General features: G+C 45.2%; 1 protein-coding gene and 1 long non-coding RNA gene across 8 annotated transcripts in view; one reads left to right on the top strand and one right to left on the bottom strand.

The window, feature by feature from the left end:
* Positions 1–26,627, top strand: part of MYLK (myosin light chain kinase) — a 210,017-nt gene that overhangs the window by 54,337 nt on the left and 129,053 nt on the right. For all 6 annotated transcript variants that reach the window (XM_019839242.3, XM_045036325.1, XM_045036327.1 and 3 more), the window contains 1 exon segment: positions 17,421–17,628. In XM_019839242.3, coding sequence (XP_019694801.2) covers positions 17,421–17,628 — 208 coding nt within the window.
* LOC109503478 lies at positions 877–19,167 on the bottom strand. Of its 2 annotated transcripts, XR_006585107.1 has the most exons (7): positions 19,110–19,167; positions 11,615–11,804; positions 9,619–9,844; positions 7,211–7,324; positions 6,468–6,532; positions 1,189–1,344; positions 877–1,098 (listed from the first exon to the last, which is right to left on the bottom strand). It is a non-coding gene; the product is annotated as an uncharacterized LOC109503478 (long non-coding RNA). The 2 variants fall into 2 exon arrangements; XR_006585106.1 differs by lacking the exon at positions 11,615–11,804.

The raw sequence follows: 26,627 nt of genomic DNA, 5'->3' as shown, positions 1-26,627 counted from the left end.
GTATGAGCCTAAATCTGCCTGCCTACATGATGGACCCATATATCCCTGTTCTGTCCTCTGGAGCTGCACAACACAGAGAGTCTGTTAGATAAGAGCTCTTCATATATTAAAAATAGATACGCTCTTATTTGGTGTGTTTTATTTCAGGCTAAGTGTATCTACTTCCATCAGTTAATCTCTATGTTCCTTCAGTAAATTTCTGTTGAACACCTACAAGGTGCCAACAGGGCAGTGACCGCTTTGCAGATCATGAGCCCCTTCATCAGTGTTCCATTAATGTGTGGCACCTGTATCTGGTGGTCAGCCTGAATGGGACTGCCTTCTCCTTATTTGGACACTGTGCTTTGTTAGTGGCTTGAGAGTGAGTAACATTTAGGAGACTTTGGCCCAGCTCCTTTTACACGTGAGCTACCGCCACCTCAGATTTTGCCTAGTTGAGGATTTAGAACCTTCACATGACTTGTTCTCTTTTCATTTCTATTTATTTGGACCTTTGGTTCTTTAGAATGTTGATTCTGTTAGCTAACATGTTATGCTCTGCAGCTCTCTGGGGGCCAGTATTGATGCCAACTTCAGTTTTCCTGAGCAGACTTGTGTAATCTTCATTCAAGTAATTAATAAAAATGTTGATGCAAGGGAGAAATATGGAGTCCTGGGACCTACCAAAGAGGCTGTGTCATTAATTTAAAAATACAGATTATTGATCACCTAGTGTGTGCCAAGCAGAGTGCTAGCAGTTGGCGATTCATCGGTGAACCAAACCATTATAGTTCTTTCTGGGGGCAGCAGATACAGCCTATTGCTGGGACAGATGAGAGTAACCATGCATAGAATGAATGATACAGTGTGATAAGACCCTGAAGGAAGAACACACAGTGCCATGAGAACATAACAGCATGACCTCATTTGGGAAATCAAGAAAGGTGTCTCTGAAATGACACTTGAGCTGGGAGAGAAGAGAGATCAGCCAACCACCCATCCACTCAGTAGTGGATTTAGTAGTCATGCTGGGTATGGAGAGAACTTCAAAAGAGGTGTAATGTCTAGTTCCCCCTCTTGAGTAACTCACAGTCTTACAGGGAGTGGTGCCAAATGTGCCTGGAATAAACAAAATCATAACCTGTGTTAGTGGTAAAGGTGCTGTCATCCCAGATTGTTGTGAGCCATTCTGACTTAAAGTATTCTCACTTTTTCCAGTAAAGTCATCCAGCTATCCTTGGAGTTCCAATATTTTGATGTTGAAACTTTTATAACACCGATTCCTTTTTGCACCTGGAGGCTGCCCATAAATCACTTGTCAGATAATGCGTCCTGATTCTATGGAAAATATGGTCACCGTGCTTGCTGTGGGGCAGAAAGAAATATGAAAGATGATGTAATGGCGATTGGTTGCCCCAGATTTTCTGAAATAGGCCTGATTTTAAACGGTCCGTTTTGAGATCAGATAAATGTCTGCTGGCTTTAAAAATGTAATCCCTTTAGATAATAGTGTAGGTGCAGGAAGTTGGGAGGTGGGGGAGATCAGAGGGGGCTGGATAGTTGGAGAGGCTTTCTAGAGAGGGAGGGAGTAGTCCTAGGGGAGTGGCAGAGGGGAGGGATGGAGCATCTTGGACTTTCTCCCCACTTGGTTCTACTAGCCGTGCACATCGCTAGGGTGTCTGTCCTACTCACCTAGCAGTGTATGATGTGTGCTTTTGAAAGGGCAAAATTAGGAGAGTAAAGCTGATGTGTGACACATCCTATATGCAAATATAAAAACTATAGTTATCTCCTTTTGCAAAAGGGAGATAACAGAGAATTGGTTGTATTGGCATTTAGCTCTGACTTTGGGATATTTTTCTGGGCTTTATAAATAATTACTACCTACTGAGAGACGGAGCTCTGTCCCCAGTATCCAATCTGCAGGTGTGTTTGGAGAACTAGGCCCTCTTGTGGCCAGGGGTCAGGAGTAGCAGTGGTCTGAGCCCAGGGTGCTCTTAGGGGTCTTTGACTTAGAGCAGGCCTTGGTGAGTCGTGCAAGTCAGACTTCCCTGTGTTCCATGGGTCTTCCCCTCAGATGACCCAGCAGGGCAGTCAGAGCCGAGAATTCTCTCTGCCATGGCCCGCATTCGTGGCTTGCACCCTGGTGGCAGATCCTGCCAGGGGCAGCGAAATCAGTTCAAAAGAAGCTGAGTGAGGGCCAAAGCAACATTGGTTTTTTCCATTTCTCCTTGTCCAGCAAAAAGAAGGAAAAAAATACCGACTTTGGAAATGGGACCCTGGCCCTGGACCCAGCTGTGAGGCTCTTAAAACAGAAAACGGCTTTGGAATAAACAGTGCTCTCATGCTTGCGTCCTGCAGCTCTCTGGGGGCCAGGAGTTCTGGGGCCCCAGGCGTGCCCATTCCTTCTAGGCTGTAGACTGGCCTGGCTCCCCTCTGTCTCCGGGGCAGGAACCCCCTGACTTGTTCAGGCTGCAGCAGGCTTGGTGGAGGGGGCAGGGAGTGTTACAGGAATTCCCAGAGTCTGGGGGCTCCCTGAGAAGGTGAGTGGTGTGGGTAGAAGGAGCTAAGCTTTTCTGGAATAACGTGGGCTCTCTAGGGACATAACAAGTTTACAGATCCTTTTCCCATACCCAACCTGAAGATGACCTTTTTTAACAAACAACAGAAAGTATGAACCAAGCAATTTCTCAGGAGCCCCCAGGACCACTCCCAACAGCCGGCTTCCCCCCAAAACATCCCATCAGCACATTCTTCCCTAGAACTTGCTTCTCCTGCCACTTCCTGCCACTCCCCAGGGGACCAACCCCACCCATCTTTACCTCTTCCCCACCCCTCTCCTCAGGCCTGGAGGTGACTATGGCTGACTTGCTTCATTCAGTAAAGGCCTTATGTAGGGTGACCCTGGTGCCTGCCAGCGTGTCTAACAGCTGCTTGGACTGCACCTGGACTTCTCTCAGCTGGTTGGCCTCAGCAGTTACCTACACTGAGGTGGGGGCAAGCCCTGCCTACAGACTCCTTAACCCACGTTAGTAACAAGAGCTTTTATGTAACGGTGGCACTGTTTTTGTTTGTTCCAGTTCTCTGTGACAAGAAGAGGAGAGCAGATGCTCCAGCTTTCTGTAGATGTCTGTTCACCATCCTTCTTGGATTAGGGATGTTCTAGGGGTTGGGGAAGAAGGCCTATTTGGGCTGCAGCGCCCCCCGCATAGGAAACCTTTGAGCTTCTCTTACAGCAGTCTTGGAAATGGACTGGCTGTGAATCCCTCTCTACTAGCTGGGGGTTGTTTAGGCCAAAGCAGGATCCACTGACCCTGTTCACCGGCTCTGGGGGTGTAGGAGGCACCTAGACTTCTAGGCAATGACTATAGCTGCCATTTGCAGGGCTGGCCTCCTCTGGGGACGAACATACTTGGTACCAGCTCAGCTGGGCCCCAGTCCCTCTGGATCCCTGAGGATCACATAAGCAAAAGGGACATTGGCAGGTTGGGGGAGGGGGAGAAAGTTTGAATTTTGTTTTGACTAAATAACTGGGCAGCATTTCCCCTCCATTTTTTCTAGATGCTTCTTCAGAAATAAATTTCAGTGGCTTGGACTGGGAAGTCTAAATCTGCTTTAAATGAGTGTTTTGAACTAGGATTCAAACCCCTCTGATATTCCCCTGCCCCCAACACGCCCCCAACACACACCCAGTGAAGCACCACATGCACAGGCATGCTCACAGTAGGACCTCATTTGAGGGTCTTGGCAGTTGTTTCTTCTCTCTTTCCTGTGTCCCCTGGAGTCCTGCCCTGAAATTCCTGAGCTTGTGTAAGAACTTCACCTCGGACTAGATCAAGCCAAAATAGCTGCCCTGGTTATACCGGAACTGTCTGTGGAGGGACATTCAGAGAACTGGAGGGAGCCCCAGGGCTCTGCTGGCCTGCACCTGCACCGCCCGGCCTGGGATCCTCCTTGGTTCAGGAGTCACCTCTCCTGGCCCATCCCAGCATGGGGTCCCTGAGGGGCTGCCAGAAGGATCAGCAGAGCTACTGGGGACCATCTGGCTTCTGGTAAAGCTTGAATGGCTTGTTCTAGGGACCCAGCCCTTTCAGTCGCCCAGCCCAGCTCCCTTGGAGCACAGCACTGTGTTGAGAGGTGGCCTGGGATTCCTGCTGTAGTAACCACAATGATCCTCCCTCTCTATATGCTCCCACAGTCCTCCACACAAGCCTCTCTCAGGGCGCTGTCTATGCTCTGACAGGCTGTGCACCCCTGTCATCCAGCACACCGGGAGCCACTCCTGGCTGGAGAACTACTGTGTTCGTCTTACTGCCTGGCCCAGAGAGAAAGCCTATGTGGGTAAGGACAGAGTGGGGCAGAACTAGGCAGGGACCAGGCCGTGCAGGGCCTTGTGAGCCATAGTGACTGGATTTTATTCTAGTGCAATAAGAAGCTGTTGGAAAATTTTTATTTTTATTTTATTTTTTTAAATTTGTTTTTTTTCAACATTTATTTATTTTTGGGACAGAGAGAGACAGAGCATGAACGGGGAAGGGGCAGAGAGAGAGGGAGACACAGAATCGGAAACAGGCTCCAGGCTCTGAGCCATCAGCCCAGAGCCCGACGCGGGGCTCGAACTCACGGACCGCGAGATCGTGACCTGGCTGAAGTCGGACGCTTAACCGACTACGCCACCCAGGCGCCCCTGTTGGAAAATTTTTAAATAGAGAAGTAACTTTGGTCTCAATTACATTTTTTAAACTTTTATCTCTTGATTTTAATACTTAAAGCTATTGTGTTACAGGCAATGTAGTGTTTGGCAAAGGGATACACCTATAGGTATTTGAAATAAAACAGAATTCAGAAATAAGTCTACATACATATGACTCATTGATTTTTTTTTTTATCGTGTGAAACATACATAGCATAAAGTTGACCATTTTAACCATGCTTAAATGTCCCATTCAGCGGCACTTAATGCCCCCACCACCCATTCTCCCAAACTTTTTTCATCTTAGAAACCTGAAACTCTATACCTATTAATAATAATTCCGCATGCCCCCTCCTCCTACCCCCAGCAACCACCGTTCTGTTTTCTGACTACTCTGGGTACCTCCTAAAAGTAGAATCAGGCAGTATTTGTTCTTTAGTGACTGGCTTACTTCATTCAGCCTGATGTCTTCAGGGTTCATTCATTGTATTGTGTATCAGAATTTCCTTCCTTTCTAGGGCTGAATAATATTCCATCCTATGTGTGTACCACCTTTTGTTTTATGCATTCATCTATTGATGGAAACCAGGGTTGTTGCCTTCTTTTGTCTATTGTGAATAATGCTGCTACGAACGTGGTTGTGCAAATAACCATTCAAGTCCTGGTTTTCAGTTCTTTAGGGTTTATACTCACAAGTGGAATTGCTGAATTATATGGTAGTTATATTTTTAATTTTTTGAGGACCCTCCATACTTTTTTTCCACAGCAGCTACGCCATTTTACATTCCCCCCAACAGTGCGCATCCCCCCACAATGTTCCCCCCAACATTCCCCCCAACAGTGCACAGGGCTCCAGTTTCTCCTTGCCACCACTTGTTATTTTCTGTTTTTTTTTTTTTATAATGACCATCCTTAAAATGTGCTTTTATAAAAAAGAAAATGGAAACTTGTAAAATTATGGCAACATAAACAAAAGCAGATGAGAGAAGTCAACAGGTTGATGGACAATCGAAAGTGAATAGATGACTGACTGGCTTTGGCTTCAGCATTTTGTGTTGTGCAGTGCCTGTGGTTAGGTGCACCGCAGTGCCTGTGGTTAGGGGAATGGACAACAAGAAAAATAAGCTAGGTTGTGCCAGAAAATTCCTAAAGGGCTGAGGAATTGGAGGCATCAAGTACTTTCAAAGCCTGGGTTGTGCAGTGAAGCTGAAAACTGGAGGGTTGATTAAAAGTCTAATAAGAATCAATTAGGCCTGAATCCCCTCCTGTGCTCTGTGCACCAGACCACTACTCCTTCTCTACACTCTGAAAGACCAACGGTTCTCTATGGAGAGACGGAACCTGACCAACTCTCAACTCCTGGACACAAGGCCCAGCTGAAGCCAGAGGACTACAGGCAAGTCAGTATACTAAATAAGAGCCTCATGGCCTTCCCTCACTCCCAGTGCTAAATGCTGGTAGACAGATGTAATTCCATGTCCCCATCACCACCATCAAAGCAGCAAATGGGAAGATTCTTCTTTGTGGAAACAGATCATCTCGAGAGAGAATTTCCACAAAAATTGACAGTTGAGGGTTTTTACCACTTTACTGGGAGGCCCAACAAGTTGCCAAGGCCCCACCTGTGTGCATGGAGCTTTTTAATTTCTTCACTTATACATATGAACATCAGTGGAGGATCATCAGATGTTCAAGGGAAGCCTCTGTTAGGAAAGAGACAAAAAGAACCAAGAAAGGAACCAGATAGAAATAGAGGCCACAAAAAACAGAAAACTTTGAAGAAATTTAAACTCACCTTAGAGATAAGATGTTGCTTCCATTAAACAAGAAGAGGCTATTATTCAAAACAGCTTTGAAAAACTGAAAAAGAAAGAGTTTTCTGAGGTTAATGATAGCCAAAATAATAACTTCAATAGACTGGAAAATAAAATTGAGCATATCTCCTGGAGAAAACAAAAATAAGGAAGAAGGAAATAAGTGAGAAAAAAAAGAAATGTAGAGGGTCAACTGGTTGGGCTAGTATCCAACTCATAAGAGTTCTAGAAAAAGAACATTTAAAAAAAAACACAGTGGAGCCAGAATTGTCAAAACACAAATTCCTAAAAATCAAAAGACAAAGTTTACCAATAATGAGAAGACTATTACCAAAGATCCAATATGAGTGAACAGAGAAGGCACCCACACAGGGCCGCCTGGGTGGCTGAGATTGTTAAGTGTCAGACTTAGGCTCAGCTCATGATCTCCCAGTTTGTGATTTTGAGCCCTGCATCAGGCTTTTTGCTGTCAGCACAGAGGCTGCTTGGGATCCTCTATCCCCCTCTCTCTTTGCTCCTCCTTCTCTCTCTCTCTCTCTCTCTCTCTCAAAAGTAAGTAAACATTTTTAAAAAGAGAGAAAGCACCCACACAAAGGCAAATCTTCATGACATTTTAGACTGTCAGAGATAAAAGGGAAGATTCTAAAAGTTTAGAAGTAAAACATACATACACACATGCGCGTGCGCAGCACATCAGAGATGAACGATCGGTGTGGCACTGTACCTGTCAGTAGCGACACTGGATGCCAGCGACATTGCTTTCAAATGCCATGAAATAATACCTTCAAAATGTTGAAGAAAAAATTTTTTTCCATTTAGAATTCCATTCCTAGATGAACTGTAAGTTGAGCATAAAGTTAGAATACTGACACTCAAAAATGCCAGGTTTAAAAATTGTAAACTTCTATGCATTCATTCTTAAGAAACCACTGGAAGAGGATATATTCAGTCAAAATGTTGATAGACACCAGGAAATGTCCAAGAGGTGGGGAAGGACCACTATCCATCAGGCTTAGAAAGCATCCAGTTTAGATTGGAGGAGGAGGACAAAATATTCCAGGAAGGATATCTCCAAAGGAGAACAAAATCAAAGCAAGTGGTGAATTAGTTATCTGATGTGTTTGATCATTATTGAGAAGAAGTTTATAGTTCTCCTAAGAAGTTGATGTTCTTAAAAAAGCTAAGAAAAACAAAAGTATGGCAGTTATTAACCCTAGAAAAAATGAAAAGTTCAAAACATTTAATTGTAATATACTCTGCAACTGGACAGTGAGCAAAGTTGAAATGAAAAAGTACTATACATTGACATAAAAAATGTATGATGTTATTATTGGAGGTTAGGGGAGGTGTTTAAGGGGGAGGGGGATTTGAGAGCTAAAAGCTCAGATTCCATACAGAGAAGTTAGGAAATAATCCCTAAGATTAAAAAGAATAAAGTAGTAGTTATGTATGGCTGTTGTTTAGAAATATGGGAGAAAATACCAGAAGAAATGGCAGCAAGAGTTGAAGATGATTCTCTAAAGGAGGTAGAAATTGTGGATGGGAGGGGTGGAGCAGAGGCTTTCTTTTTTGTTGTTGTTGCTGTTGTTATGACTTCTAGTACCAACCGATATTTTGGTCATGTACGTGTATTGTCTTGGTAACAATAAAACCATTAAAAAAAAAAAAACATGTTTGGGGAAAAAAAAAAGCAAAACATGTTTGATCGTGTTTTTCTGCCCGACGGGCAGTCAGACACTGACATTGAACAAGGAGCAACTTTTGACTCCTTACCGGGCATGATTCTCTATGTGGATCAGGATACTTTGAGGCAACTGGGGCCTGGAGAGGACATTCTGCCATAAAGTAGCAAGCTCCTATGTCTGCTCTCTGCCCCTTGTGCCGGGTGTTTTCTGACAGTATTGCAGAGACACTGTCCTGGCCATATTGATGCAGACAGCCTGAAAGGTCCACTTTCAAAATCCCACCTGCTCCCTCCCTTCCTCACAGCCTGCCAGCTGGGAGAATCCAGGCAGAATGCATGCTTTGTGTGGTAACGTGTATGTGGAGCAGGTGTTGGGTCAGAGGGGCAGCCTGGAGAGACTAAAAATTGGAAATCAAGCCAAGGGGACCGAGTCAAGAGGTTTTGGGGTTGTTGGGACCCTCGGCTCATTTTTGCCCACCTCTGCTTTTAAATGGAATACTTCATATTCTCAGAGAGTCCTCATCATACAGGACCTTTCCGGTATGACCTGTGGCCAGTTTTAGAGTCTTACGGTATCTGGGCTCTGCTCTTTGAGGGGCAAGGAGGCATTGCCAAATGGTCTGCATATTGTTTGGGGAGCAGTCCCGAGATGCATCTGTTCTGCCAGTGAGGTATGTCTGTCTCTCCTTCCAGGTCCAGCCACGACTGGCTAGAAACTCCAGATTTATTACCCCAGATTTATTTCCTTTCTGACACTCACCCATGCCCTTGAAATTCCAGGCCTGCATTAGTCAGTGAGGCAGAAATCAGGGGATAGTCTCTGTCTCCAGGGTCCACGTGGTGTCACAGGAGTGGAATGGTGGTGCAGTGAAAAGTACAGACTGCGTGTTTGTTGTGAGATGTGCTCTGTGATGCTACATAAGAACAGTGATCGCTTCTCAAGTAAATATAATAAGTCCATTCAACTAAAGCAGAAGCTGTTCTCAAAGTATTAGGTTTTTACCTAATTGAGAGTGTAACACCTTGAGGGTGTCTTTAAGGATGTGAGTTGTACAGGACGAAGCCCAGCAAGCATGGAGGTTTACAAGTATGCATGTTTCTTAGGGCATTTTCACACTGTCAATAAAGCTGGGAGCTGAATGGGTTCTGGGGTACCTTACTATGAAGAATTATTTACTCTGAGGAGAAGAGAGAGACCTAACTTGTAGACTTTCTTCATAATGTGCTTATCTCATTTGATCATTAACTTTTCCATGCAAGTGGATACTGGTATCATCCCATCATACAGCTGGGTAAACTGAGGGCCACGTAAGTTAAATAACTTGGCCCAGGTTAGGCAACTGGTAAGCGGGGCAGACAGCATTCATACACAGATGTGTCTGATTCCAGAGACAGTATGCCTTCCCAAATTAGGACTCTTGTTTGCAAGTGACAGAAACCACCTCTACCTGGGCTAAGCAGAAGAGATCAGTTGTCTTATACAACTGAGTGAATCCTGAGTCCAACACAGTTCAGTCAGGCAAGGTCTCCATCTCTTTTCTTCACTGTGCATGTAATGTCTTATTCAGCAGGTGACTTCCTCCTCTTGGGTGGGGGCAAGAACACAGGGGCGGGGACGGGAGAAGAGGATAGCTGTAGATAGCTTCAGGCTTGCATCTTCCCAGCTTGAGATCTCTGTGAAAAGAGACAGCTTTGGTTTCCCTTTATTCTAACTTGAAATTGCAGTGAAGAGCTCTGATTGGCTGGCTTGGATCATGTGTCCATTTTTGGAGCCCAGGCACACTGGCCAGGAGGCAGCTGACTGACTGGTGTTCCCACCGTGTGGTAGGCAGAGGGGCATGGGGTGTGCGGCTTACACTGGGGAAGGTGGGCAGGAGATCTCGAGCAAGTCAACAAAACCAAGCCACAGCACATATTTGTTAAAATCTCTGCAATGCCACATGCCTCCTGTTAATATTTTAATATGTCTGAGAGCATATCTCAACCCAGTAGCAGAAATGGAGAGCTCCTGGGCCAGCCTCATCAGCTGGAGAGGCCATGTCCTTGAAAGTCATCATGAGAACGAGTAAACCGAGAACCCCGGGGCTTTGTGAAGAGAGGCTGCTGGTAGGGCTTAATAATCCTGCAGCCACCCCCGAAGCAACTGGGAGTTTAAACAGAAGGACACTTGCTGTCATAAGGAAACTATGAAGTTACGGGAACTAGGAGAGCAAATATGTAAGGAGTCCTGGTTACACTTAGGATTTTGTTTCTTTGTTGGACTGCTTCAGGTGTTTTTAGGTGTTTGTATCATTAAAAGGGAATCAAATAAAAAAAGTTGCGTGCATTGGTAAGCTTGATTTAGATAAAGGAAAATAGATTTTTTTTGAAAGATTCTGAAGGGCCTGAGGTGTAACCCAAGGCTGCCAAGACATCGCCTGCCTTGTGCTCTGAGTGGGATGAAACATGAAGTTCTCAGACTTGCACATATAGGGGTGCGGGGGTGCCCATGTCTTGGGCCATGGAACTTGCCATAAAAAGTGGAAGTGGCTGATCACAGAGGGAGACTTTCGGCATCTGTCCCTGAAGACATATGTGGCATTTGCTGAGCCACTTTGAGGAATGGTTCTTTACATTCTGATTTTATTTCTCATGGAACCACTTTTGCCCTCACTGTTTCACCTTGGACTAGGGGCAGGGTGTGCCAGAATTTCAGCTTCTCACTAACTGCTGTTTTTGGCTAGTCTGATTTCTTCCTGATGGATTCTGTGTGTTCAGTTAAGGCTTTTGACTTTTGGCAACGGGATTATTCGAAGTGCCTGCCTGTCTATAGGGCTGTGTGCCAGTTGCTAACACAGACACAGACCCCCAAGCTTGGTCATGCCATGCCCGTGGCTCACCCTTCACTCTTCACCCTCATAATACATCCATGATGTCAGTTTTATAGACATTTTTTGTGGTTGAATTTGTTTGGGGTGTTAATGTTTTCATTCTCCTTTCTGTGTATCATATGCATTTATTTATTATCTGAGTGAGCTTATACTTAGAGTTGGGGCAGAGGATTCCTCTTCAACCAGTTCCTCTGCACCATTGGTTTATTTCCCGTTATTTTTTAGTTTTCAAGTCACCAGCCCTGACCAAGTAATTTATCATAGGGGAACTTGTTTGTTATGTAAGAAACAGCCTTGAAATAGGGTAAGAAGTTCAGAATCTTGTGTTGCAGGCAGTCAGGGAATTTTAAGCCGGTAGACAGTCATGTTGCAGAGTCAGTATTGTCCTGCTCAGGGGAGAAACTTCCGCCTAACAGGTTTCTGAAATGTCCATCTGCTGGGCTCAGCCATTCCCAGCATCGATTCAGTGACTCAACGAGATTCCAATGGATAGTCTTGGGTAACCCCTCGAGTCTACTGTTCCCAGCCCCGAAGTTTTTTAGCTCACGGCTCATGGCTTCTTTTGTCTACCTACCTTCTCAGCTCTCTAGCATCCCACTGGGCGGCCTGTTTTCACCCCGGCCTCAGTGCAATCCTGGTTTCTCTCCTCTTGGTCTCCCTCCATCTCCAACAGGGGTGGACTCTCAGATACATCTCCTGCCCGACTTGGCTGATAACATCAGCCTTCAGTTGTGTGGGCTTGCAATGTGCATGTGGAGACAGGCCTGACCAGAAACAAAGGACTTGCAGGAGATCATCAAAAACAGCAAAATCACCCCCTGTCTACCACTCCCCAAGCTAAGAAGACAGACATGCTGCCCCGAGTCTTGCCAGGGTTGTGGAGACAGGGAGCTTATCGCTCCTCTGGCCTTAGGCTGTGGTAGGCCACGGTAGCCTGTCCTGAGCACCTTGGAATAGACTGAAAGCCCTTCACACATGGCAGAGAAAAATCAAGAGTCTTAGTGCCTTTAAGAATGTTTCATTCGGTCATTAAGTAAATTTCAAAACAGCACCAGCTTTTGAAAAAATGTCTCTTGAGTATAACAGGTGGGTGTAACATAGCAGCTGAGCAACTGCCCGCTTTCTCCTCATCTCCCAACACATACAGAATGAGCCCCCATTCCCTCTACAGGCCTTTTGAGGACATAAAGGTTCGTGAGGACATTTTATGGAACTGGAGCACAGTTTTACTATTTTAAATTAGTATAGGGGTTATGGTTATTCTAGCTTTATTTTTATGACAAGTTGTTGGTTATGCTCTTGATTTATTTGATCCCAGGCTTTTGTTCAAGAACACAACCTCCAATTAAATGTGGTTACTGTGGCAAAAATATGATTCTCCTTAGAATGACCCTCTGTGGGGCTGTTTCCAAAAACTCATTATGGTGAAAAGGCAAGGCTAGCTGTTCATGTTCGTGAGCATGTCTCCTTGTGGTCACTTGGTTTTCCTGTATGGAGGATTAGAGGGTAGGAAGGCTGTGGGCTGGACCCAGAGGAGACTAGAGGGAGAGACAGGAAGCTAAGTGGGTCACTATTCGGAAACATACTGTCTCACAAACGGCCTTAGGTATCAGGAGCTGTTTTCTCTTCTGTGAAAGAAGGAATACAACCTGAAGAGGCTAGGTAGCTAAGCCAGTCCCAGGACTCAGGCCTCAGGTCTCAAGCTGCCCTCCCTGTATCACATTGAATGTCCTGGGGGGTGTCTTGGGCACATGTATGGCACTAATCCAGTCTATCTTAGACTGTTCACATTGCCATAACAGAAATACCATAGACTTGGTGGCTTAAACAACAGAAATTTATTTCTTACAGTTCTAGTGGCTGGGAAGTTCAGGATCAAGGCACCACTAGATTCAGTGTCTGGTGAAGGCTTGCTTCCTTGTTCTTGCTGTGTCCTCACATGATGGAAGAGGTGAGGGAGCTTTTCACTATCCCTTTTCTAAGGGCACTAATCCCATTCATGAAGGCTTCAATTTCAGGACCTAATGACCTCCCAAGGGCCCTATCCTAATACTATCACATTGGCAGTTAAATTTCAACTTAGGAATTTTGGAGGAACACAAGCATTTACTCTATAGCACTGCCCGATTGTTACTCTGGGGGAACACCCAAGACTTGTTTTTGGCCTGGCCATATCTTTTATGAACTCTTTGACTTTTTCTCAAAGTGGAGAGCAGATATTACTTTAATGAGAGATTCAAGGTCTATTAGAGAAAGAAAAGACACTTATCAGTGCTTTAGGTTCTACAGTATTTGTCCTACCAAAACCATGAATTTACAATGAGGAATAGAGAGATCTCCACTTAATGTGCCATTTACTGACTAATCATCTACTTCTTTGGGCCTCTTTCCTCAGCCCTTTGGGCTTTGTGTGCTGTGTCACTGACACTCTTGGAGCCCTACCCAGATCCCCTTCACCAGGCCAGTATACCCAGTCCTAGACACTGTGTTGGCTAAGGGTTCACAGATGGGATTCCCTAAGCCCTTATTTTGGGTTCTGCTTCTGGATACCCCAACCCAAGACACTTCGCTCTTAGTGTTGCAAGAATGAAATGAGATTCTGTATGTGAAGGCCCTCTAAAAACTGAAGTATCAGTGGGTGTTTAGTGTGACCTGGGACCAAACTGCAAAATTTCTAGCTGTGGGTTCTTGGCTGAAGGTTCGTGATGAAGGCGGATAAGGCATCCAGGGAAGGCAGGGCTGTTGTCTTGTATCCCAAAGGTGTGAACCCAGGCTTCTCTCCTTTTCTCATCCAGGAGTCCAGGATAGTGGACAGACAGTAAAAATGGGTTTACATAAAGCTGATTGTCTTTAAGTAATGTTAGGTAGTGGTGGAAGGTTTTTCTCATATTAGGAAGATAAGAATTGGAGTTGCAAATCATTTAGACCTTGGAACTGAGCAAGGTCGCAGAAATCCTTGTGTGTGCTTCAGGTGCAAGGTGCTACAAAAGTCCTACTGCAAACTGCAACTTTCTAAGAGGTGCCAGTTTCAGCATATTTAAAAATTCCTGGATATTTATTTTAACAGGACATTTCAGGGGTAAATTGGCAGAGGAGGAGAGGGTGGTGTAGAAAGCAAGAGGAACATTGAAAGAGGGAGCTGGGTCCCTGAGGTCTAGAATACTTGCAAAGTCCCAGTTAATCATTGATGCCCCAGGGCCTGATGGGCCACCAGAGGTGGCCTGGCTGCAGGGGGCCAGAGTACTTGCTAATGGAATGCTAGCGATGCCTCTGGTGCAGTTAATGATTTATCTCCTCCCATTACAGTGTTCTGCACTCCCTTTCTGTGACACTGTCAGGAGGCTAATCATCTTCTGGAGGTTAGGCTGGCTGTGTCTAACAGAGTGGAGGAGAAGACCATGGTGGTTTGCAAAATCACTATAGTACTTCCAACGGGCTGGGCTTCCTTTTGTAGGAAAGAGTGTCTTTCATTAGTTGTTTCCTAAAAATATGTTTTAACAAAGTAATTGTTGTCTGATGTTCCTTTGTGTGAACCTTTGTGCCAAGATAGCGTCACAGGATGATGTGATTTTATATGGGTACACAACATTTATCACCATCAAAGTTGCATAATGTTTATTTGCCGAGTGCTTTTATTTCCATTGCTAGATTTAAGTACCTTGAGGGCCTTGACAGATTAATGAATGTTTATATATTCGTTATACATAGTAATATAAAAGAAATACATATATTCATTTAACATTTTTTTTCTACTTCACAAAGGCCAGCTATGTTACTTGCAGAAATACCAGAAAATACTCAGTAAAGAAAAGAGGACAGACCCAGAGATAACCACTGTTAACACTTTGTTTCATATTATAATAGATGTCAGACCTTATCTGTCCAAGTGAATGTGGCCCCCTTCAGCACCATCAACCTTACAATAGGACTTGAGGGGCACCTGGGTGGCTCAGTTGGTTGAGAGTCTGACTGTTGTTTTTGGCTCAGGTCATGATCTCACTGTTTCTGGGTTTGAGCCCCAAGTCGGGCTTTGCGCTGGCAGTGCAAAGCCTGCTTGAGATTCTCTCTCTCTCTTTCTCTGCCCCTCCCCCACTCTCACTCGCTGTCACTTTCAAAATAAATAAGCTTTAAAAAAAAGAAAAAGACAGGGGTGGCTCAGTCAGTTAAGCATCCAACTTTGGCTCAGGTCATGATCTCATGGTTCGTGAGTTCGAGCCCCGCGTTGGGCTCTGTGCTGACAGCTCAGAGCCCTGGAGCCTGCTTCGGATTCTCTGTCTCCCTCTCTCAGTGCCCCTCCCTTGCGCGCTCTCTCTCTCTCTCTCTCTCTCTCTCTCTCTCAAAATTAAAAACATTAAAAAAAAATTAAAAGACAAAAGATAGGACGTGTTTTGGTGAAGCTGCAGTGTCTTCAGACATTGTTTTCTGCTTCGGGGGGAAGTGACTTCAGAATCTGAGCATTCCCTCACAGATACTCAGTTTCTGTCACGAATATGGTTTAGATTTCAATGAGAGAGGGATTTTTTGTTTCCAGAAATTATAGATAAGATGGGTAGGATTGATTTGAAGTTTTGATTTTGTTTTTTTGCGTTTTTCATGGAGGCCAGACTACATATTAGGGAGGATGGGGAGGCAGGCCTTGTGAGGTTCATAAAGTGGCATTGAAGGGATGACTATGGAATAACCAGAGAGGGGATTATTCACGTTGGGGCTTTTTTCTCTGTGATTCCAGGCTTCCTTTCCTAGGAAGACATTTGCATGCTGGCTGCTGAGAAATGGGTTTGAGGATGAATTGATGGCTGGATGCCTGGGAATGGAAACGAGCACAGTCCAAAGACAGCTCCTGAAGCTGTTAGCATGGTTGTTTCTGCATTGGCGTGCTTAGGGGAGTCGCCGTGTTTGGATGCCGATGTGCAGCGCATGTACCTGCTTTCCCCCTCTCTCCTTCGTACCGATATAGCATCTCTCTGACCTTGCTGGGGATGTGAGGAGGATTATTGCTATAGGTCATTGAAAGCTCTCTTTGTAAATGCAGTTTGGGGTCATCCAGCAGATTGTGGTTTTGTCCCATCCATGTCCAGTCTCTTTTGTCTTGCAGTGGATACATGGGTAGGAAAAAAAAAAAAAAAAAAAAAAAAAAGCTGTTGCTACCACCAGTTTATAATGCAAACATTTTCTTTCTCGGGAGATTTTTGTGATGTTTTCCGTGCATTTTCCAGTGCTAAAATCCCTTAATTCTGGGTCCGAGGCTGTGCATCAATGGGCCGGTCTGAATCCTGCTCCTCCAAAGATGAGTCCATTCTGAAGAGCCTGTTGAGTTTCAGGGGTTGGAGGGCCCTTGGGGAAACTTCTTTCTCTGAAACTCAAGGTGATTTCTTTTCTTGGAATTTGTTCCTCTTAATCTTCCCGTCTTTGGGGAAACATCTCTCTCTGAACAAGTTACTGTAAGGCTACAGGTACTTAGGAAAGTGCTTACCACTTGGCACTCAATAGATATTGGCGGCTGTTATTAGAGACAGCCGTCTAGAGCTGCACAGCTCCATGAACACATCAAGCAGAAGCACATGTGTTGTTGTAACTTTTCTAGTACCATATTAAGAAAGTGAAAAGAAACAAGTAACATTCATTTGAACAATATATTTTACTTAACATGTCAAAAATACTATATTTTCTATGTGTAATCAACATTTTTAAATGATCAAGATAATTTTCCATTCTTTTGTTCACACTAAGTCTTCAAAACTGGAGTGTAATTCACACTTATGGTGTAGCTCAGTTAGGACTAGCCCTGTTTGGAGTGCTCCGTTGCCATGTGTGGCTACCATGGCTACCATCCCGGGTGACTCCAGTCTAGAACCTTGCCACTCAGGGTGAGTTCTGGAGACCAGAAGCATCAGCACCATCTGAGACCTTGTCTGAACTGAAGAATCTCTGGCTCCACCCCAGACCTAGAGAAGCAGAATCTGCATTTTAACAAGTGATTTATTTGAATATCCAAATGGGAAGCCCTGGTCCAGAATGCCCAGGCTTAGTCCCCACCCCCTGAAATTTTGATTTAATCTATCCAAGGTAGGAGCTGGGCACTAGTATTTTTTTAAAGCTTCCCCTGGTGATTCTAATATGTAGCCAGGCTTGAGTCACTTGCATAGTGGGCTCTGGAGCCAGGATGCCTGGCTCTGCCCCTTTCTACCTGTGAGGCCTCGGAAAATCTACCGAAAGACTCTCCGTGCCTCAGTTTCTTCATGCCATGAAAGTAGTATCTGCTCCAAGGGATGTTATGAGGATTAAGTGGTTAATACGTGCAAAAGCACCCAGAACAACACCAGGCACATAAGAAGCACTCCTTAAGTATAAGCTCTCACCCTTTCTTCTTTTCCTTGAAGGTCCGGGGTTACCCAGAGCCCCAGGTGACGTGGCACCGAAATGGGCAACCCATCACCGGTGGGGGCCGCTTCCTGCTAGATTGCGGTATCCGGGGGACTTTCAGCCTTGTGATTCATGCTGTCCGTGAGGACGACAAGGGAAAGTATACCTGTGAAGCCACCAATGATAGTGGTGCCCGCCAGGTGACAGTGGAGTTGACTGTAGAAGGTGAGTTTCAGGAAGCGAGAATCGTGGTGGGAGATGAGCTGTCAGTCTCCCCAAGGCCTGCAGCTCCTGCTTCCGCCCCTCTCGGGCAGAAGAGAAACCCACAAGGGAAAGCGTGCTGAGCTCTGAACTCAGGACCTTTTAGTCTAATGGGGGAAATGTGGTTCCTGAGAACAAGGGAGGCATCCCAGGAGACACGGTCAACCTCACATCACCTCACTTTTCTGCTCTAGCCTTCCTATGGCTTCCCCTCACACTGAGACTGAGGCCAGACTGGCCCCACCTGGCTCTCCAGACTCATCAACCACTCCTGGCCAGGCTCCCTCCACTGTGGTCATGCTGTCACCTCCCTGCTCCCCACCGCCCTTGCTTCAGCAAGCCTCAGGGCCTTCCCCTGCCGTTCCCTGTCCTCCTTCAGGTCTCTGTTTCCAGGTCCCCTCCTTAGAGGACCCTTTCTGACCACCCTAACCCCAGAACTCTCCATCTTCCCACTCCCCCTGAACCTCTAACTAGAAATGCTAGGAAGAGAAAGACTTTATATTGTTTTTGGTGTATCTCTAGCATCTAGAAAACTTCCTGGCATAGGATAGGTACTGAAATATTTGGAGAATGAATGAGCAGTGTTTCTTATCATCATTATAAAGTAATACTTGCTCATTTATAAAAATTTTGTAAAACTCAGAAAAATATATAGGAGATAAACATACCAATCTGTTAACACTAATTATTTTGTCTTCCTTTTCCCCTCTGTACTTAAAAAATTCTATCAACTTTATTAACTGTAAAACTTCCAGGAAAAACATTGACGATAAGTAAAACTGTTTCTTTTGCTGCTAGTGTATCCCCCACATGCTGAAGCCCCTCCACTGAGGAGAACATTTCCAGTTCAGGCCACTGGCTGCTGCTTAAAGGCCTGATGTCTGAAAGGACATGGGGGTTTGTCAGACCCTCAGAGTTATGACGAGGCTCCCTTGACCTCAGCTTATAAGCCTTTCCAGGGGCTTATAAACCAGAAGGTCAGACTCACTTTCTCCTCTCTCAGGAGATAGGCTTCCCAACCTGGTTTTGAGGGACACTGTATGAGAGGATTAAGGTAGCCAGGGAAGGTTCCAGAGGGGGTGAGGTGCACCCGGGCCAATGTTTTCCCTGCTTCCCTACATCATTGAAAGACAGGCTGTTTCACAGAACAGAATGTGCATAGTTTGGATGCTTTCCCCAAATTATTTAACTGAGTGACTCATTCCTTTTAATGACCTTCAAGTGCCTGTGGGCTGGAGCATTCCAAATGGAAAGTGGCACCTGATCAGAGTCTCTGAGTGGCCCTCATCTTGGACAGTTCTGGTGCTGTGCTTTCCCCTACATTATGCACTTTTTCAATATCCATAAATAAAAATTACTTTCCCCCCTTGTATTAGTCAACTCAAGCTGCCATAACAAAATACCACAGACTGTCTGGCTTAAATAATAGAAATGTATTTTCTTACAGTTCTGGAGGGTGTGTTTGGTTTCTGATGAGAGCTCTCTTCCTAGCTTGCAGATGGCCATTGTGTCCTCATATGGCAGAGAGAGAGCACCAGTGTCTCTTCCTCTTCTTATAAGGGCAACAGCTCTACTGGATTAGGGCCCCACCCTTATGACCTCATTGAACCTTTATCACCTCTGTGGCCCATTCTCCAAATACAGTCACACCGAGGGGTAGGACTTCAACATATGAATTTGGGTAGACACAAAAGTTCAGTCTATAATACTCCTTTTCTGACTTTCTCTTTATTGCCGAGGAAATAGGGAATTATGAGTCAGAGATCCAAGGTTCTGGTCCCAGCTTTCACCAATCATATGTGTGACTTTAAACCTCTGGACCTCTGTTCCTACAGAATAAAGGGTTTAAATTCAGTGATCTCTATATCCTGGGCTAGCCTTTGTTTTCTGTGATCCATTTTAAAGGAATGGAGTTGGTTAGGCACGCAGAGGAGGTACCTAAAACCCAAGTAACATGAAACCTTTTTTTTCAGCTCCCACTTTTGAGGAAGTTAGAGCTGATGATCTACTAAAATTTTTTCCTGCATAATTGAGATGTGGGCAACAGAAAGGAAACAAGACAGGAGAGCTACAGAGGAAGGAGAGAAGACTAAGGCTCTCAATCCTGTCCCCTCCCATTTGGTTTTAATACGGGAAGACTTAGGCTCAGACCACTTGAGACGTTTTAGGTTCTAATCCTAGGAGATAGAGAATGGCCTAAAAGCTGCAGCGTCTTTAAATGTGAATGGCCGTGTATGCATTCTGCTTCTGCATCAAAGGGCCATTTCAGCTGTGGCTTAGGACCACCCTATAGATCATGGGCCTGGTGGGAATGGGAATTCTTACAAAGGGGATCTAGCAGCCACCTGCCTTCTCACCAGCTCTGTGCTAGGCTTCTTACTTGGAAAGATCAGAGGTCCTGGAATTAAGAGTACAATTCATATGTGAAGACTCTTGACCCCCTAGTGGTCAGACTCAGAAGGCAGCGTTGTTAAATGGTCTTGGAATTTACTTCCACTCATTTCTAACTATGGAGAATTTCTCCTTTTGGAGCCTTATTTCCTTTTCTGTACACTGGAATTAACAGCTACCCCGCAGAGCTGTGTAAGGATCAGTGCAGCATTGGAAAATAGTAGGTACTGGGTAAATGTAGCCTTGTGATATTTGAACCCAGTATCAACATCCTGAGCACTACTTCCAGAGAGAAATACTTGCATGGAGAATAGATGAATATGCTCTCTCGTCTGGTTGCCTGTTTGGTCACCAGGCCAGGAAACATACAACATCCTCTATGAGCACAGACGCCTTAACGATAGGACCATTCATACAATGACCTTATGTAGTGGAATGCAGCCCCAGTGTGAGCCCTGGAAAGGCTCTCCGCAGCCAGTCCTGACACGCACCCACCTCCAGGGGGTTGGTCACAGGGACTTGCCACAGAGCAAAGAAGAGAGACAGCCCCTGCCCTCTGGGAGCTTTCCTTCTAGTCGCGGGGCCACAGGCCTGTTCTCCAGCACAGCTGTCCATAGAAATATAATGCGAGCCGTGTATGGAATCTTAAGTTTTCTAAGCCATGTATAGAATCTTAAGTAGCCACGTTAAAAAGAAGAGGTGAACTCACGCCAGTCAGAGTGGCCAAAATGAACAAATCAGGAGACTATAGATGCTGGGGAGGATGTGGAGAAACGGGAACCCTCTTGCACTGTTGGTGGGAATGCAAATTGGTGCAGCCGCTCTGGAAAACAGTGTGGAGGTTCCTCAAAAAATTAAAAATAGACCTACCCTATGACCCAGCAATAGCACTGCTAGGAATTTACCCAAGGGATACAGGAGTACTGGTGCATAGGGACACTTGTACCCCAATGTTTATAGCAGCACTCTCAACAATAGCCAAATTATGGAAAGAGCCTAAATGTCCACCAACTGATGAATGGATAAAGAAATTGTGGTTTATATACACAATGGAGTACTACGTGGCAATGAGAAAGAATGGAATATGGCCCTTTGTAGCAACATGGATGGAACTGGAGAGTGTGATGCTAAGTGAAATAAGCCATACAGAGAAAGACAGATACCATATGGTTTCACTCTTATGTGGATCCTGAGAAACTTAACAGAAACCCATGGGGGAGGGGAGAGAAAAAAAAAAAAAGGTTAGAGTGGGAGAGAGCCAAAGCATAAAAGACTCTTAAAAACTGAGAACAAACTGAGGGTTGATGGGGGGTGGGAGGGAGGGGAGGGTGTGTGATGGGTATTGAGGAGGGCACCTTTTGGGATGAGCACTGGGTGTTGTATGGAAACCAATTTGACAATAAACTTCATATATTGAAAAAATAAAAATAAATAAATAAAAAACAAGGTGAAGACAATTTTCATAAAATATTTTCCTTAACCCAATATATCCAAGATACTAACATTTCAGCATATAATTAGTATAAAATTATTAATGAGATATTTTACAGTCTTCAGCCTTTGGGGTATATTTTACACTTACAGCACATCTTGATTCAGATTAATTGTATTTCAAGAGCTCAATAGCCACATATGGCTAATGCCTATGCCTATTGTTGGACAGCACAGCTCCAGAAGCTCCCATTTAAATAGGGATAAATAAACAAGGCTTAGCAGGAAAAAAAAAAAAAAAAAAAAAAAGTAAGAAAACCCACCTTATATGAATAAGGTGGTGAGTAGTCCTGGGCAATGACATCCACAGAGTGAGTCTAGAACTTGGGGTGGAGTGAGGGGTTGTGCTGAAATGACAGAGGTGCCCCATACTTGGTGGTCTGAGTTTTGCGTTGCAGGGACCAAGGATTCACTTAGCTCATTTCAAGTAATAAAGGGTTCATTTTAAGACTTGAGCTCAGGAGCCCAGGGTAAGCCAAACTGGCAGGCCCAGAGGAGATCCAGGCCTCAGGATGGCCTATACTCACCTTACAGGATTGTTTGGTGCAAACGCAGGGACACACGAATCCCCCTAGGAAACTTGTTAAAAATGCAGGTTCTGATTCCATGGGTCTGGAGTGGGAGCCTGAGTGTCTGCCGTTGTAACCGGTCCCAGAGGATGCCCATGCTGCTGGTCCGTGGATCACACTTTGAGTAGCAAAGAAGGATTCAATTACCGATGTGATATCTTTAGCCTAATACAGTAATTCTCAAATGTGAGCATGTATCAGAATCACCTGAAGGATATTTCTGAAACCACAAAATGCTAGGCCTTGCCCCAGAGTTTCTGATTTAGGAGGTTGGGATGGGCTCAAGAATTTTCATTTATAACAGTTTTCTTGGTGATGCTGCTGCTGCTGATACTGCTGCATACTGGGACCAATACTTTGAGAACCAGTGGGCTGGTGCTTATACCTATGGTTAGGGTACTCCAGAGAGACGGAATAGATTGTACATATATATGTGGAAAGAGATTCATTACAAGAAATTGGCTCACGTGATTATGGAGGCTGACAAGTCCCAAGATGTGCAGTCAGCAAGCTGAAGACCCAGGGGAGCCAACCCTGTAGTTCCAATCCAAGTCCAAAGGCCTGAGAACCAGGGAGTTGATGGTGTCATTTTAGGGCAAAGGCTGGCAGGCTCAAAACCCAGAAGAGTTGATATTTCAGATGGACTCAACAACAGAGGAAGAACCCATGTCCCAGGTCAAAGGTAGTCAGGCAGGAGGAATGCCTCCTTATTTGAGGGATGGTCAGCCTTTTCATTCTATTCAGATCTTCAACTGATTAGATGAGGCCCACCCACATTGGAGATGGCAACTGTTTTACTCAGGCTACTGATTTCAATGTTGATCTCATCCAAAAACACCCTCACACAAACATCCAGAATAGTGTTTGACCAAATATCTAGGCAACCTTTGTCTCAGTAAATTGACAAACAAAATTAACCATCACACCTACTAAATACTTTATTAGAATATTCCTGAATTATTTCATGGAATCTGACTAACATATTTCTCTTTTTTAAGCTATTCATTAGGAATATCAGCTAAGTAACGCAAAGCTTCTATGAGAGTTAGCAGTGGTATATGATATGGTCTGGAAAGGCAGAATGGGAACATGTGCACATAGGTTGTGAGAAAGCAGCCACAAAGCCAAGAAAAGACATGCAGAGACCAGGTATAATATAACCAGAGCTAACTCTCAAACCATCCTTCCTCCATGTTGCTGGCAAGATTGGGATTGGTCATCCTTGGGACAGGTGCCACCATGTTCCAACCGGCACTGGTACAGGGCAGGTAATGGGTATAGAACATGGCTGCAGGTGGTTGTCACTTTTGCAGGCCTGTGGTCATGGCAGGTGTCACTAGGGTGTGGCTTATACTCTGCCAGTGTGATTACAAATGGAACCTTCTTTGACTTTCAAAAGAGTCCCTGTGTAGATAATAAATTACATGGTTATCCTAGCCACGATTGACGTGTCCGGTGCAATGGGCAGTGAGAAAGCTATAAAGGTAATGTTGAGAAATAAAGGGTTATTTTAGGAGAAGAGGAGTAGCAAGAGCAGTAGTTTCAGAGGACGTGGATAAAGTTTACTTTCGTCTCTGAAACATACATTCCAGTCCATTGACCACTCTGCATTAGAATGCAGCGAACAATTTTGGGGGCGCCTGGGTGGCTCAGTCAGCTAGCTAGGCATTCGACTCGATTTCGGCTCAGGTCGTGATCCCAGGATCATGGGATTGAGCGCCACGGAGCTCCTTGCTGAGCATTGAGCCTGTCTAGGATTCTGTCTCTCCCTCTGCCCCTCTCCCATGTGCACCTGCTCTCTCTCTAAAATAATTTTTAAAAAACGCGAGGAACAATTTTTTTAAAGTAAATTTTAAAATAATGAATATGTGTTCACTGGGGAATAGATTTGGCCAGGAGCTCCCTCCTCTTGGGGAATTTTCTTTGAAATAAATAGGAGGGTCAAAAACCTAGCTTCCCCCCTCTTTTTTGGACCCAGCCTTGGCCATCACTCTTTCTTCTCTCTCTATTAGGTACCCCATCCTTCGTGCAGATTCCTCCTCCTCTGCCTCCTTCCACTGCCCTGTGCACCACTCTGCTCCTGTCTGTGTTAGGCACTGGAGACTGAGCAAAGCAGTTCAGACAGAGTAGCTGCCTCCTTGGAGTTATTGGGAAAGAGAGACTATAACTAAGTAACAAATATAACTTTGGCAGTAGAATTAAGAGCTCCCTGACCATGTGTGAGAAAGAGGGCCAGGTAGCGGGCTGCCTGGAATGTGACGGCGGGACAAAGAGTGACCTCGTGTCCTGGGATTTAAGGGAGAAGAGTGGCCTGGGAACTCAGAGCTAACCGAAGGGTGTGGGAGCTCAAGTGTGTATTCTCATTTCCCCGTCTGTCGTTACTTGAGGGCTTCTTCCTGACGTGGACTCTCCATCCCTCTGGCTTGGCCTCTGTGTGATCCAAATCTGGTCCTGAGACCAGAAATAAAGCACCAAAAAGTTGTGGGAGTATTTGCAGACATATTTTAGAGTGGGAAATAGCGAGACAGTTAGTGGGGTCAGCAGAGAGAGGATACGTCTGGAGAGGCAGGCAGGACTTAGACCCTGGTGACGGAAAGCCACTGGAGGGTATCAAGGAAGAAAATAACACGATTTGATTTGGGCAAAATATCTCACTGAAGGGTGTGTGGGGGTGGGGGGGGGTGGGGGGGGTGCAGGATGCCATTGGTTTCCTGTCTTTAAGCATCGATTTTCTGGAAATTGAGAAAACAGTTATTTCCATTTCCCCATAGAAAGCATTTTCCAGATCCAAACTGGAGAGATCAGTGTGCTGGATCTTTGAATGGCACGCCGGCCAATGAAATGATAGAAAGCCGTTCCCCTCTGCCCCTCACCTCCACTTTGCTTGTTTAGCACTTGTTCCTTTATTCCAGAAAGATACGGATTTTCCTCAGTTCCTCCCTAATCCACACCACTGGCTGGCTCAGTGGGTGCTAAGGGCTGTAGGGGTTTGCTTTGCCTTTTAGTTGCCCCTCTTCCAAACAAGGCTTGTGCTCCTGTGGTCTGCCCGGCTTTCCTCTTCCAGAAGGTCGGCCTCCTGCTCACCTCCTACCCAAGCACACTTCCCACTTGCCCCAGCCTCCCCGGCGCTGCAGCCTCCACTCTCTATACCCCCATGAAACCCCTGTCCCGCAAGCCAAGGCCCCCTGACAGTGTGGGAGAGAGAGGGTCAGGCGGCAAGCTGCTGGGAATTTGGCAGCAGAGGGGACAGTGACCCCATGTCATGGGACCTAAGGGAGAAGAGTGGCCCTCGTGACTGCTACTCCAGCTATACTGGCACCACTGACACCCGCTTTCCTGGGGGATTTTGAATTTGTAGGAAATGCTCCTGTGCCACATTTTTTTGCCACTACCCTTTTGTAGGGACAGATTTCTCAGATCCCCTTTATTTTCACATTGGATTAGATTGATGACATTATGGATTTTGAGCCCATGTCTGTTTACAGCGGCTGAGTCTTAAATCATTGTATTCCTCAAGAATGCCTGTTGTGCCTCTCCTTGTGTGTGTGTTTGCCTGTGTGTGCTCTTATTTCTTTTGTACTATTTTTTTATATCTACATTTCCCACCTACCTAAAGATCTGTAATCATATTTCCCATTGACATTCTGTATAAACTCAGTTTATAACACTCCCTGATGCCCCTTCCTTTTTTGTAGGAGCATATGCCCTATCTAGGGGCACCTGGGTGGCTCAGTCGGTTAAGCGTTCAACTTTGGTTTAGATCATGATCTCACAGTTCATGAATTGAAGCCCTGTGTCGGGCTCTGTGCTGACAGCTCAGAGCCTGGAGCCTGCTTGGGATTCTGTGTCTCCCTCTCTCTCTTCTCTTCCCCTGTTTGCTCTGTCTCTTTCTGTCTCTCAAAAGTAAATAAAAAACATTAAAATAAAAATTCAGCAGCACTTGGGTGGCTCAGTCGGTTAAGCCTCCGACTTTGGCTCAGGTCATGATCGTGCCATTCCCAAGTTCGAGCCCCACATCAGACTGTGTGCTGACAGCTCAGAGCCTGGAGCCTATTTTAGATTCTGTGTTTCCCTCTCTCTCTGCCCCTCCCCCATTCACGTTCTGTCTCTCTCTCTCTCAAAAATAAATAAACATTAAAAAAAATTTTTTTTAAATTTCAGCCAGGATTTTAAAAGCTCTGAGTTTTTGTCCGTTTCTGTCTCATCAAAGTTAACAATAAAAATGTGTTAGAAATGAACATTGTTCTTTCTGCCCCACAGATCTCTTGGTAGTGAAACAGTTGTGTGTCAAGACGGCCTTGGCAGAAGCCTCACTTACTTGCTATGTGGAAGAGCCACATGCAAATCATTTGGTCTCCTTTCTGCTCCTGAAGGGTGACTCCCAAACCCCCTTCACCTTGACTCCCTTTCCTCCTTTATTTTCACCCTCCCCTCTCCTTTCCCCTCTTTCCCCCTCCACAGTATTGCTAGTGCCCCTGACTAGCCCAGCTTTGTCCCTACTGACATTGCCCC

Source organism: Felis catus, chromosome C2, assembly GCF_018350175.1.
Source record: "Felis catus isolate Fca126 chromosome C2, F.catus_Fca126_mat1.0, whole genome shotgun sequence".
Taxonomy (NCBI): domain Eukaryota; kingdom Metazoa; phylum Chordata; class Mammalia; order Carnivora; family Felidae; genus Felis; species Felis catus.
This window is presented reverse-complemented; position numbering and strand designations above follow the sequence as displayed.